Source organism: Orycteropus afer, unplaced genomic scaffold (assembly GCF_000298275.1).
Source record: "Orycteropus afer afer isolate SDZICR_OR568_19922 unplaced genomic scaffold, OryAfe1.0 scaffold00026, whole genome shotgun sequence".
Taxonomy (NCBI): domain Eukaryota; kingdom Metazoa; phylum Chordata; class Mammalia; order Tubulidentata; family Orycteropodidae; genus Orycteropus; species Orycteropus afer.
Genome location: NW_006921613.1, coordinates 280,415 through 294,994, shown reverse-complemented (window position 1 = coordinate 294,994; position 14,580 = coordinate 280,415). Strand labels below are relative to the sequence as shown.

Genomic DNA, 14,580 nt, shown 5'->3' with positions numbered 1-14,580 from the left:
GGGTTTGGTGGGGTTTTTTTTTCTGATAACTCAAAAAGCACTTTGATGGCTGCCTTGCTCTTCGGACAGAACACAGCAGTAGTGTCAGAAGTTACCAATACGGAGCTGGCAGGCGGACACGTCCCCTCTGCAGCTACCACGCCAGGCACCAAACCTCGCTCTCGGGGAGAAGCGCGGGAGTAGGAATTTGTCGGCCCCCGGAATGTATCAAGTCTCGCGAGAAGATGCGTGGTTGCCTAGGTAACGAGGTCGCAGTCCTGAAAGATGGCGGGGAGAGGTTCTGGTCTCAGGGTCGGTTCAATCCCGAACTTTTGCGTTGCCACTAGGCTCTAGGCGGGCCAGAAGGACGCCAAACCCCATTTAATTTTGGGCCTGAAAGTCTCTGTCTCTTTTACAGAGACGGAGCATTCCAGGGACTCCGCCCCCGCCACGCGTTCAGCAACCTACTCCACTTCGACTGGACCTCCTCGCCAAGGAAGAAGAATATAAGTAAGAAACACGGCAGTTGAGCATTTCTTTCTTTCGCCTACGGGAGGCTACCTGCAAGTATTTTCTTTGAGACTGTATGGATAACTGGAACTACTCATGACCAGCATTCTCTCCACCATCCAGCTCATCTGCCTGTTATTTTTTCTCTTTCACATGAGTAGTTCACCCATCTCTTAGAAAATACTTGACGGAGCAAAAATTCAGCCCAAGTAGGCATATTCATTAGCAGGGTTCTACTGCTGGACGTTATTTGAGTATCAGGAATTGCCACGATTACTTAAGTTTCTAGTTTAGAGAATTTGATTAATTTCAAGCTCTGGTGGCGTAGTGCCCAAGGCATTTGACTGCTAACCAGAAGGCTGGCGGTTCAAACCCACCAGCCACTCCTCTAGAAGGAAATTTGAGCAATCTACTTCTGTAGTGATACCGCCTGGGAAACCCAAGGAGGGATTGCTATGAGTCGCAGCCCACTCCATGGGCAGTGAGTTTGGTTTTTGGAGAGAGTACATATGCAAATTTCTTTTAGGCTTGGTTTCTAAATTGAAAGTATGTTTATTGGTGTACCCGTCAGCGTTTTATACTCAAGGAAACGAAATCTCAGAGATGAAATTGTTTGCCTAAGTGGATATATCCTCTAATGCCAGCTTTATGGCATAGTTAGCACTAGAATCCTTGTCTTTTAATTTTCATTCCAGCCATCCTTCCATTTCCCTGCCAAGTACAACATGGCCAGATTAGGTATTTCAGAAGCAAAATGGAAGCGAAGCCTACATGAAGTCAGCTCCTACATAGTTTCTGGTTTGATTTTGAACAACCACTTAATCACTTGTGAAATGAGGAGGTTGGCTTGTGTTCTGGGAAATTTGTCCCAATTCCAAAAATCTATGATTCTATTCTTATCACGCCTCCATGTGTAGATGCCCACATTACTATTTGCATCCTCACTGGGTGGAATTGGGAGGAGAATTTCCTTTTCCTATTTGCTTTCAGTGTAGTTAACACCTATTCTGACAACACTTGCTTTTATTTTTGGCCCATACCACTTCTCATCCCCTAGTTTTCACACAGCTTCCAGAGTAATCTTTTATTTTGATCACAGCATACCGTTGCTTAAAGCTCTGCAGTGGTTTTCTGTCCTACTTAAAAAGCTCTAGCAGTGCTGGCTCCTGCCTACTCTACTGTTTGATCGGTGCCTTCTCCTCTTTGCCTACTGTTCTTCAGCATCCCTAGACTTTTAGTTCCTCAAGCTTTTTCCAGCCCTTTGCTTGAGGGCATTCACACATGCTTTCTACCTGTTATACCCAGAGTTTCCTTTCTTGGCCACGCTGTCTTTTTCATTGCATCTTATTAATTTTTCTTTGCAATTAATAATAATGTTATTGTCAATTCACTTGTTTACTTTTTTATTGTGTAAATCCTTCACAGGCAGTGGCAAATAGAGACCTTGTCTATTTCATTTGCCATTGTATACCCTTACAAAAAGTATATTTTAACAACCCCCTTTCTTTTTAATTTAAAATGAACTAATTTAAAATTTTAAAAACAGCCTGGCAGCTCCTCAGATGGATAAACATTGTTATCATATGATCTATATTTAAAATGAAAGCATAGTTAAAAGTAAAACTGAAGTGAAATGAACTAGACATATGCCGCTTCCCATAGTATGTGGGAGGATGATCTTCCTTCTCTATCTAAGGAAATGGGCCTATTATTGCAGTTCAAGAGTGTGCTTAAGCAACTGAATTTATACACATACCACAATAGTTATTTTCATTACCACTCACCAGACAGCACTAAATACCTTAATTGATTAGGTTAATTCATTTAATTACTGGCATGCCTCGTTTTATTGCACTTTGCTTTATTGAGCACTTTGGTTTATTGAGCTTCACAGATAACTGCATTTTTTACAAATTGGAGGTTTGTGGCAACCCTGTGTCAAGCAAGTCTATCGGTACCATTTTTCCAACAGCATATGCTCACTTTGTGTCTCTGTGTTCCATTTTGGTAATTCTCACAATATTTCAAACCTTTTCATAATGCTCTTACACTTAATAGACAACAGTATATGTTCTGGTTACCTACTGCTGCTTTGACAAGAAATGGGATGTCCTTAACAAACAGGAATTTATTCTCTTACAGTTTGGGAGGCTAGAAGTCCAAGTTCAAAGTGCCAGGCTCCATGGGCTGTATGAAAGCCCCTCAACCTTGGGTTTCAGCTCTGCCTTGCTTCTGGCACGGAAGCTAGAGGCATCTCTTCACTCAGGCAGCTACTGGCTGCTGACGCTAACAAGCCCAAGGTCCACAAATAAAATGGCATAGTCCTAATGTTACCTAACCACACAGCAGGCCATTAATTCAAGTCCATTGAAAGTCCCAAGGTCAGCAGAGCATAGCAGGCTGCTGAACAACCGTATGGCTACATGCAGAGTCCAAGCGTGCCATAAGCTAGAGACCACTCCCAAAGCTGTTTCTTATATACAGGGAGCAGACCATATATCCAAAGCAGCTACTCAGCTGCTCCAATAGATTCCACCATGGAGTTAATTAGCAATCTCACCATGGGGAATAACTGCATTTAGCTGGTCAGCCACTCAACCAGGCCCCGCCAAGTTGACACACACTTAAACACCACAATTCCACGCCTTGTCAACTTGGCACCTGTACAGATCTTTAGTGGGTGGTATCTGTACAGATCTCTTCACTGGGTCACTCCAGTCCTCTAATTCCTGAGTGGCGACCTCACCCCCTTGGCCTGGTGGGCCCTGTTCCTCTTCTTCTTGGGGATGGCAGCCTGCCCCCTCTCTCTTGGGCAGCAGCTATAACTCCATCCCACTGGCTCACATGAATGAGCAGCCCCACACTCCAGAACCAAGTTGGTGAAGGTCTGGCTCTTTGAAACCTAGGGGGCTGTGGTGGTTCCACCCCAGAAGGCCATGGTCCTACCCTTGAGGCTGAGACAGCTCTACTTCCCGTTACCTTGGTATTTCCGCTTCTGCCAATTAATGCCCCAGGGCAACCCACTCTGCCAGGAATCTTCCTGCCCCAAAGGACATTTAGCTTTCTTACTCTGTGGGCTGGCCAACCTGCTACTGCATCTCATGCCGGACTCTTCTACCACTTAATGCCCGAAGGCAACCCACTCCTCCAGAAAGCCGCCTACCCAATGGCACCGGGCTTTCTCCTCCTTGGGCCTGTTGTTGTTTAATGCAGGTCTTTGGGCTCTGCTACTGCTGTCTCTCATGTTGGTCTCTTGGCTCTGCTCCTGCTGTCTGTCATGTCGAATGCTGGGGTCTCTCTGCCAGAGCCTCGGGTCAAGGATGCACTCCATTTCTGTTTCCACATTTTAGGTATCTGTCAAAGCAGCACCCCACTCTTACAATACCATATTCTGTTCTGGTTACCTAGTGCTGCTCTGACAAGAATATACCACAAATGGGATGGCTGAACAAACAGGAGTTTATTCTCTTATAGTTTGGGAGGCTAGAAGTCCAAGTTCAAAGTGCCAGGCTCTCAGTGCTGTGTGAAAGCCCCTCGACCTTGAGCTTCAGCTCTGCCTCTTACTTCTGGCCCACTGAAACTAGAGGCATCTCTTCATTCAGGCAGATACTGGCTGCTAAGGCTAACAAGCCCAAGATCCACAAATAAAATGGCACAGTCCTGATGTTACCAAACCACACGGCAGGCCATTAATTCAAGTCTATTGAAGGTCGAAGGGCGGCAGAGTATGGCAGGCTGTGAACAATGACACAGCTACATGCAGGGTTCAAGTATGCCATAAGCTAGAGACCATTCCCAAAGCTGCTTCTTATATACGGGAAGCAGACCACATACCCAAAGCAGCTACTCAGCTGCTCCAATAGAGTCCACCCTGGAGTTAATTACCAGTCTCACCATGGGGAATAACTACATTCAGCTGCCCAGCCACTCAAGCAAGCCCAGCCAAGTTGACACACAAACTTAACCACCACATATAGTTTAAGCATAACTTTCATATGTACTGGGAAACCAAAAAACTCCTGTGTTTTGCTTTATTCCGATACTTGCTTTATTGCAGTGGTCTGGAACTGAGCTCACAATGTCTCCAAGGTATGCCTGGTATATTTTGCCCTCGTTCTGGTGAGTTGTTAGGGGTATAGTCCCAAAGCCAGACATCTATAGGAGCTATTCTGTTCTACTAGGAGCTATTGGTGGTCATTTGTCACTTGTGCTCTGATCTGTGCTCTGAGGTGTGCACATCTGAGGCATATGAACACAGTAGCTCCTTGGCTCTTCCTGAAGCTTGTAGAGAGTTTCTATGCCATGCAGAAGTAAAATGTCTGGCTATTCATATAGGCAAGAATATAAGTTCATAAGAGAGTATTTAATTTGTCATCATTTGTCTTGGTATTAAAGCATATGAGAGATCTTTTCAATCAACAGAACACAGGGATCTCAATCCAGAATTGTCTACATTTGAGCTACTGTCAAGTAGTTGGAGGATCACTATTTAAGAGTAGACTAACCAACATGCTAATCACTCAATTCGATAGACTTTTCAAAGCTTCATGCCTGTATTATAACACCAGAGAGCTAAATAATAAGATTACGTGATACCAGTTTTTATTAGTCTTGGTAAATGGTAGGATAACCCTCCTTCCTGAGAAGTCTTGATTACGTTGGATTTTTAGATTAATATGTTTTATTGATCTATTTAGATATACTGTTGCTTATAGAATAAATTATCTATTGGCATAAATTTACTCTAATTATGTGCTTAAGTTTTAAATCTTGACTGTATTCTTATTTACCCTCTCTTTTGGAGGAGTGCCAATATTGTTTATTTTTGCTTTCTCTTTTTCTCTTCTCAGTCTTGCTGACAGGTTTATTTATTTTATGGGTCTTTCGGTTTTCTTGATAATCTCTGTTATTTTTTATTCTCTTGGTCTTCTCTTCTCTTTTTGATTTCTAGCTCTTTTAATTGAGGTGAATTAAAAGAACTGAAAAAATTTTTTAGTTTCTTAAGTTCAATTCTTATTTTATTTTTCTTATTTTTTAATAAATACACTTAAGTCTATAAATTTTTCTCCCACTACAGTATTAACTGTATTCTAGAACCTGACTTTATATGCATTTCTTTTATGGTTTTCTAATTCTGAATATTTTGATTTTCATAGTGATTATTTAGGAGTTTGCTTCTTGTTTCATTTTTTTGTTATTTTAAAGTTTATTTTAAATTGCACTCTGGTCAGAGGCTGTATACACACACACACATACACACACATATATATATAAATGTATTGAGATTCTTTTTGTGTGTCCAAGTTTATGTTCAATTTTTTAAATATTCTGTGTGTTCTTTAATAGAAAGTATATTTACTATTTGTTTACTAATCTACTAAATCAGATTTATTAATTTTATAGTTCATAACTTCAGTATCCTCACCATTTTTCTTACTAGCTTTATTGGTCTCTGTTAGAGGTACATTAAAATAATCAACTATAATTCTAGGTTTTAAAATAATTTCCCATTATGTCAGTTTTTGTTTAGAGGCTGTCATGTATTGAACTGTATCCCCTGCCCCCAAAAAATATGTGTCAACTTGGCTAGGCCTTGATTCTCAGTATTATGTAATTATCGTCTATTTTGTGATTTGATGTTAATATCTTATGTGTTCTAAATTCTCAACTCTATGGTGTTAATGAGGATTAGAGCAGTTATATTAATGAAGCAGGATTAGATGTATCTTGAGTCTATCTCTTTTGAGATATAAAAGAGATGAAACAAGTGAGCAGTGATCAGAGGGACCTCAGTACCACCAAGAAAAAGAAGAGCCAGGAGTGTAGCACTTCCTCTGGACCTGGAGTCCCTGCACTGAGAACCTCCTAGACTCAAGGGAAGATTTATGCCAAGACACATGGAGATCTCCAAGGGACACTGGGCTGACTGATGTTGAAAGGAGAAAAGGATCTTCCCCGAGAGCCAACAAAGAGAGAAAACCTTCCCCTAGAGCTGGTACCCTGAATTTGAACTTCTAGCCTCATAAACTGCAAGAGAATAAATTTCTGTTTGTTAAAGCCACCCAATTGTAGTATTTGTGTTATAGCAGAATGAGATAACTAAGAGGCTATATTGTTTGATTTACTTAAATCTAATTAATGAATTATTCCTTTCATTATTATGTAGTGTCTTATATTTTTTCACTTCTTTATTTTCAAACTTTTTATGTTATTTAACTTTAAAATAATTTCTTTTATATACCCAGACTGATAATTTCTGCCTTGTAATAAGTGAGTTTACTTTATATTTATTGTGACTACTAAATATTTGAAGTTGTTTGTCCATCTGATTTTGTGTTTTCTATTTACTACGGCTTTGCTTTGCTTTGTTCTTTTCTTTCTTCAATTGTATTGAGAGAATTTTCATTATGTCTTTTTATTTTAGTAGTTTGGAGAGACCTTAGAATGCTTTAACTTGGCTTTCTATTATCTTTCAATTTAGATAATACTTTATCTCTTCTTTTTTTTTTAATTGTGATTTGGGTGAGAATTTACAGAGCAAATTAATTTTCCATACAATAGTTCACACATATTTTGTTTCATGACATTGATTGCAATCTCCATAATATAAGCAGCTTTCTTCCTACTTCTTCCTTGTGGTTACCTTTTCCCTGTGTCCCTCTTTCCTATGCATCCCTGCCCTCTGAGTTGTCTCCCTATACAAATATTGCCTTCTGCTCCCATGGTTGACTATTCTAAGGAGTGCAGTGCAGGTTGGACTTCTTCCTTCAATACCAGTGGTTCTTGATCATATGCTACCTCCTGAAATGGTTGAATGTTGACCAGTTCTTTTTGATGGAGTGTATTCTTCCTGTGTATTCTTTCCATCTTCTATTGATGTTTCCTGCATCATTCAGTATTTTGCCCATAGAATCCTGGCAACCTGAGGCTTGACTTTTTCTTCCCTCCTTTAAGATTCAGGAATGCTAAGTTTGTTCTTCCCTTTTGGTTTTCTAATTCCAGGTCTTTGCCCAATTCATTATAATACTTTACTTTGTCTTCTCAAGCCACCCTTTGAAATCTTCTGTTCAGCTCATTTATTTCATTTCTTTCATTCACTTTAGCTACTTCACATTTAATAGCAAGTTTCAGAGTCTCTTCTGAAACATCCATTTTGGTCTTTTGTTCCTTTCCTACCTTTTTAATGACTTTTGCTTTCTTCATGTATGAAGTTCTTGATGTCATCCTACAACTTATCTGGTCTTCAGTCATTGAAGTTCAGTGCATCAAATCTTTTCTTCAGATGGTCTCTAAATCTAGGTGGGATATACTCAAGGTTGTATTTTGGCTCTGTAGACTTGTTTTCATTTTATTCAGCTTCAACTTAAACTTGCATATGAGCAGTTGATGGTCTGTTCCAAAATCAGCTCCTGGTCTTGTTTTGCCTGATGATAATGAGTTTCTCCATCGCCTCTTTCCACAGATGTAATTGATCTGGTTCCTATGTGTTCCATCTGGTGACGTCCACATGTATAGTCAACATTTCTGTTGTTGAAAAAAGTTATTTACAATGAATAATTTGTTAGTCTTAAAAAATTCTATCATGCATTCTCCAGCATCATTTTTATCACCAAGGCCATATTTTCCAACTACTGATGTTTCTTTATTTCCAAGTTTCACATTCCAGTCATCAGGAATTAATATATCTTGTTCTTGTTGTTGTTGTTATGTGCCATTGAGTCAGACCTGACTCATAGCAACCCCTCCTTGGGTTTCTGAGGCAGTATCACTACGGAAGTAGATTGCCCCATCTTCCTTCTGAGGAGTGGCTATCTTGATCATATATCAATTTCAGACTTCAGAAGTTGGTAAAAAATCTTTAATTTCTTCGTCTTTGTCTATAGTGGTTGGTGCATAAATTTGAATAATAGTAGTATTAGCTGATCTTCCTTATAGGTGTATGGATGCTATCCTATCACTGACAGCATTGTACTTCAGGACAGATGTTGAAATATTCTTTTTGACAATGAATGTAATGCCATTCCTGTTCAATTTGTCATTCCTACCACAGTAGACCATGTGATTGTCTGATTCAAAATGGCTAATACCAGTCCATTTCAGCTCACTAATGCCTAGGGTATTGATCTTTATGCATTCCAAATGCCTAGGATATTGATATTTATGCATTTCATTTCTTTTTTGACAACTTCCAGTTTTCCTAGATTCATACTTCATACATTCCATGTTCCAATTATTAATGAATGTTGCAGTTGTTTCTTCCCATTTTGAGTTGTGCCCCATCATCAAAATAATCCTAAAACTATGCCATTAAGGTATATTTTGTGGAGGCAGCTCTTCCCCAGTCATGTTTTGAGTACTTTCCAGCCTGAAAGTACTATATCAGACGATGTTTGGCACTATATCAGATGATATTTCATACCCAGCATAGACACAATTTATATTGTGGCACTATATCAGATGATATTTCACTGCCGTTCATAACATTTTCCAGTAATATAGCAGACCTTTTACTATTCATAAGGTTTTCATTGGCCAATTTTTTCAGAAGTAAATGGCCTGTCCTTCTCAGTCTGTCTTAGTCTGGAAGTTCTGCTGGAGCTTGTCCACCATAGGTGAACCTCCTGGTATTTGAAATACCGGTGGCAAGGCTTCCAGGCTCACAGAAACATGCAAGCCACCACAGTACAACAAACTGACAGATGAGTGGTAGAACTTAACAACAAAGTTAGGGGGATAGTTTTTGTAGTCTGTATGACAAATAGGATGGCCTTTCTTGATTCCTATATGTGCATCAGCTTCTATCTGTTGAGCTGTTTTGGCTTCTGTCTACTGCTCTTACTTGGAGTTGCTGCTTTATTCTTGACATCAGGGTATTTCCCTTGTCTGAGTCTGAGGCTAGAAATTTCTCATTCATTTCATTTTATCCAGCATTTCTATGAATTTGGAGCAGAATAGTCTTTGGAGTCATCTCAGTCTACTATATTGACCAGGAGCTTCTATTTAAGTTCTTATGGTTCTTGTTAGGGAAATGTAAAAAGTGAGATAATGGCTCCTTAGGTGCAACTCTAGGTGTTTATCATAACATTCTTTTGACTAGGTCATGCTAGTCAAAAATACTTCTTAAAACTTCAAATTGTTTTAAGAAGTGTTACACCAATCCCCACCCCCCTAATGGTAAAGGATGTCAGTGGTTTATGTTACTTGGAATCACATATCTAAGAAATAAAAACAAGATTTATCATTTTTAAAATTAAAAAAAATTTAAATTGCTCCACATGTTTTCTTCATGTGGTATTAAGGTCAAATGAAAGTAGATGGTTGAGAAATGTGACTTTTCAGTAGAAAAAAGTTATGCTTCTGAAGATACTTGTTATTGTGAAAGGGACATGAAATCACAGTAGGAATGCAGTTTAGTAAATTTTGTTAACTGCAATTCAATGGAATTGTATAGCCATTTAAGACAATCATTATAAAGATTATATAAAGATAAACACAAAATTGTGTCTATGCTGGGTATGAAAACTGGAAGGAAATATTAAAAATGGAAATAGTTAGATGAAGATGGTAGGATTTAGGAACAATTTTTCTTTTAAAAATATTGCCTTCAATGGATTGTCATTCTTGCAGTTTTGATGGTATCAAATAAATTAAGAAATAAAGGAGTGGCAGATAGAGTTAAAAATAATCAACTTTATTTCTGGTGAAGGTGCTATTGAAGTATGTAGCTGAGGTCTGAGTCACTTTGGGTCTGCTCACTAAATCCCAGATTTACCTCTCTCATTACAGCAATACCCCAGACCAGGCCTCTCTGTACAGCCTGATCATCTGTGTCTCTGGTTGAGGGCAGAGCCTGTCTTTGGAGAAACAAGGTTAGAATTTGTATTCTCTATAGGTATGCTAGTCTCAAGATAAAGAGTGGAACTGAGTCATACCATCCAGTTTTTTGTTGTTGTTATGTGCCGTTGAGTCAGACTGGACTCATAGCTACCCCTCCTTGGGTTTCTGAGGCGGTATCACTACGGAAGTAGATTGCCCAACCTTCCTTCCGAGGAGTGGCTGGTGACCCTCCAGTTGATTCTACCCAAATTTGTTGGTCAGATAAATCACTCCCCCTGAAATGAGCAAAGGGCCAGAGAAAAGCCAGGAGTTACACTGTTTGAGTTTTTATCTCAAGGAAGGAATAATCCATAGGAAATGGAGAATAACAGTTATGTTAATGTGTATGTTTTAGCATTTGCTGATTGACTCACTCATTAAAGTGTGATTGCTGAAACTTAATTAAAGTTTATTAGAATCATCAGTATATCTTAGTTATGAAATTATGTCATGCTCTTAGACGTTTAAATGCAGAATTGGAGGCAAAAACAGCTGACCTGGTTCGACAAGCTGAGGAAGTAATAGTAAGTAAATCTACAACTATTAGTAATTTCTTGTAAAAGCTAATTTTTTAAAATAAAACTTTCTAATTTGATGTATAATATACATATAAAAAGGAGCCTTGGTAACTAAGTAGAACTTTTGCCACATTGAATTTTTGTTTACTAACCATTCATTTCCTGATGTATCTCTACCAAAAGCCTTTACTACTGGTGCTTCGTTTTTAATATCTTCATGGTCTTCTCAACATTGAAGCTTTGCCTATTTTGAGATAAGTTTCTCTGCCCTTTAATGGGTTTATTTATTTTTTTTATTTCTTGTGAATCTTTCTAATTTCCTCTGTATGTTACATAAGATGGAAGACTAATGTGGTGGGGAAGCAGGAGTTGGAGAATAATATAAAAAAATATTACAGCATAGCATTTAGAATTCTGTGGCTTTATGTCATAGAAACTAAGGACAACTTGGAAATGATTAATATATTGAATTAATATATTAATTCAATAATAAATTATTGAATATATCTTAGTTTTATGGCTTTTTCTGTATCATATATGACTTATCTTTCTACATTTAACTAGAGAGATCAGCAAGAGGTACAATTTAGGCCTATTTCACAAATTAAATCTCATGAAGAGGAGGAGGATTGCAGATTAAGGTAAGTGACTTAAATTCTCAAATGCTATTTTTTTTTTTTTTTTCAAAAATGACATTTGGACCTTTTGTTATATAAAATGTTTTTACATGTGAATGTTAGAAATCTATAATTTGAAGAAGAATGTAATACACAAAATAATAATAATTGGGGACATATCTCAGTCAGACATACAAGAAATTTACCTATGCAATCTCATTTAATTCTCAAAGTATCATTTTTATATAAATATTACTGTCTCCATTTTAAAAATGAGGAAACTGCAGCTTAGAGAGGTTTAGTAGCTTGCCCAAGGACCTAGAGATAGTATGTAACTTCACTGAGATTTGAACCCAATTGATATGATTTCTAAACCTGTCTTCACATATTATACTACTTTTCTTTTAAAATTACATATGAAGATTAGGTAAAAAAATAAATTCATAAAGATAATACATATTAGATCTTGTTTTTCTTGAATTTGACAGGAATTCCTAATATCAAGAAATTGTTGTTGTTGTTGTTATATGTCGTCGAGTCAACCCCGACTCATAGCAACCCCTTGGGTTGCTGAGGCAGTTGTTGTTGTTTGTTGTTGTTATATGCTGTCAAGTCGGCCCCGACTCATAGCGACCCCTCCTTGGGTTTCTGAGGCAGTATCACTACGGAAGTAGGATTGCCCAGCCTTCCTTCATAGGAGTGGCTGGTGGGTTTGAACCGCCAGCCTTCTGGTTAGCAGTCAAGTGCCTTAGGCACTATGCTACCAGAGCTCCTATCAAGAATTTAGGGACCTATAAAATATTTAGGAATAAATTTAACAAGGAAAGTATAGGATCAGTGTGAATAAAACTATGAATCTTACTGTGGTAGAGGCAGTGGTGGGTGATCACCAAACAGAAACTCTATTGCAGTTGTCAGTGGACTATGAGAAGTTGAATTAATCTCTCCAAAGAGAAAACAGAGAAGAGTTGGTGTGTGGCCCTCTGCCTTACTCTTTCTGTGCCATGAACATTAGTGCAATTCTGATTGGTAGAAGCTCCTGTCCTGGTCTCTGGTTACTGTGTGGTGCATATAGAAAAAAGGTCACTCTCTCCCCCTTCACTGCTACTTTGAATATATTAAGCCATTGAGATGTTAGGATTAATATCCTAGCCTATTCTGACTAATACAGAAATTGGTATTGGGAGTTGGGTACTGCATAACAAAAACTAAATTTTTGATTTTAGCTTAGCGTTTAGGTGGTAGCCAGCAAAAAAAAAAAAAAAAAATACTGATAGTAGAGGCTGGAAAGATAGAGATCAGTGTTATGTATTGGCAAGGCATTTAGTAAAAACTATCACCTGTGGTAAATTGGGAGTCAGAACAGGTGTCTAATGAACTTTGGGCCCTAGGGCAAGAGGTTGGATAACAATGTTAGTAGTATGTGCTATTGCTGTTAGCTGTATTTGGCAAGATATTACAACAAAGAGATGAATTTTGGGAAAAAATTGGCTGCTTTGCTAGCAGAAATGAAAAGGAATGTGGAGATTCTAGAAATTAAAAGCATTGTAATTTTGGGAGAGTCACATGCTTTTTTTAGACCTCAAATATTAGATAAAATTGAGAAAATCTTTGAGGAACAAAAGCCTATTAAAACTGTACCTTGAGGCAAAGATAAGACTAAAGATGTGGTTTTTACAACTATTGATAACATTTTCAATGAATTAGCATGTTTCAGGGGAAGGGTCAGATTGGTGGCATAGTAGATGGGGTATTTGGTGCTAACCAGAAGGTCAGCAGTTCAAACCCACCAGCTGCTCCATGGAGGGAAGAATGGGGCAATCTACTTCTGTAAAGGTTTAGCATCTTAGACACCCAGTGGGGGTCACTATGAGTTGGAATCGACTTGATGGCAGTGAGTTTGGGTTTTTTGTTTTTTTTTTTTTGGTTTAGTGAAACGTTTAAATTGGATAAAATGTCCCTGAACAAAGGTCAAACAAAAGATATAGCTGCACCATAGAAGCCTGACAATCTCAACGTTAACTCCTAAGAGAGAAAAGTTCAAGTTGAAGTTAAAAAAAAAAAAAAGATAGCATCTCATTCTTGAAAAGAACTGTGGATGTAATAATGGCACATGGAACTGACTGGGGAATCAAATAGATACGAAACTCAGAATTTCTTGAAAGTTGTACCACCCAAGAAACTCTAAAAGTAGATTAGAACTGTCTATGACTGTTTAAATCTTATAACAATTATGAGTTTCTTCAATCTTCTAAGATTGAGAAGCAGACTGTAAGAGCTCTAATATGTTTAAACATATTTGCAGTGTTACTACATTTGCAAGTTCTTAGTGAAGACCATCTGGAGCCAAGACCAGACACTGTTCTAATGGCAGGGTCAACAGGCATTTATTACTCATGGAATAAACATGACAGGGATAAGTAGAACCTCATATATCATCATCAGCCTAGGTTCTCTGAAGTTAGAGTCCCATCCAAAGGGCAGTGTTAGATTGCATCCAAGCACACCCCAGTTTCTTTCTCCCAGGATTAAATACTAATCAGACATCTATGTCTTGTGTAACAAGTAGCTTGTACTGAGAACAGGTAGAAGAAGAGGTAATGAAAGTGGATAATAAAAGGTAAAAGGGCTAGTAAAAGTGGAAGACCCCCTGTAGGCAATGGACATCATTAATTGTCCGTGTTCAGGTTATCCTAGATTTATGGCATCAGAGTACAGTTCTTCTTCCTTTACCCCACTAAGATAGCTTAATGGAGTTCTGGGTCTTTACAGATGGTAATCTTCTTTCCCCAAAGCACATACTTTACTATATGTACATTAGTAGCTATGATGTCCCCTAACAGTTAAGGAGACTGAAAGAGATAAGGCACCCAGCAACAGTAAAGGGCTTAGAAGTAGAAAAGAAGAAATGTGTTACTAAAACACCAGTGTATTTGGTTCATACTTGAATATAGGGATATTAATTCACTTATTCACAAATAATTTTTGCGAAGAGGCGGGGCAAGATGGCGGACTAGGCAGAAGGATTGCACAGACCCTCTTCAACAAAGAAAAGGGAAACCAATAAATACAGACACAGA

General features: G+C 38.3%; 1 protein-coding gene across 1 annotated transcript in view; it reads left to right on the top strand.

Moving 5' to 3' along the window:
• Window positions 1-264: 264 nt before the first annotated feature.
• Window positions 265-14,580, top strand: part of TEX9 (testis expressed 9) — a 66,889-nt gene continuing 52,573 nt past the window's right edge. Inside the window, exons 1-4 of the mRNA XM_007935135.2 lie at window positions 265-291; window positions 398-489; window positions 10,826-10,889; window positions 11,448-11,524. Coding sequence (XP_007933326.1) covers window positions 265-291; window positions 398-489; window positions 10,826-10,889; window positions 11,448-11,524 — 260 coding nt within the window. The remainder of the gene's footprint in view (window positions 292-397; window positions 490-10,825; window positions 10,890-11,447; window positions 11,525-14,580) is intronic.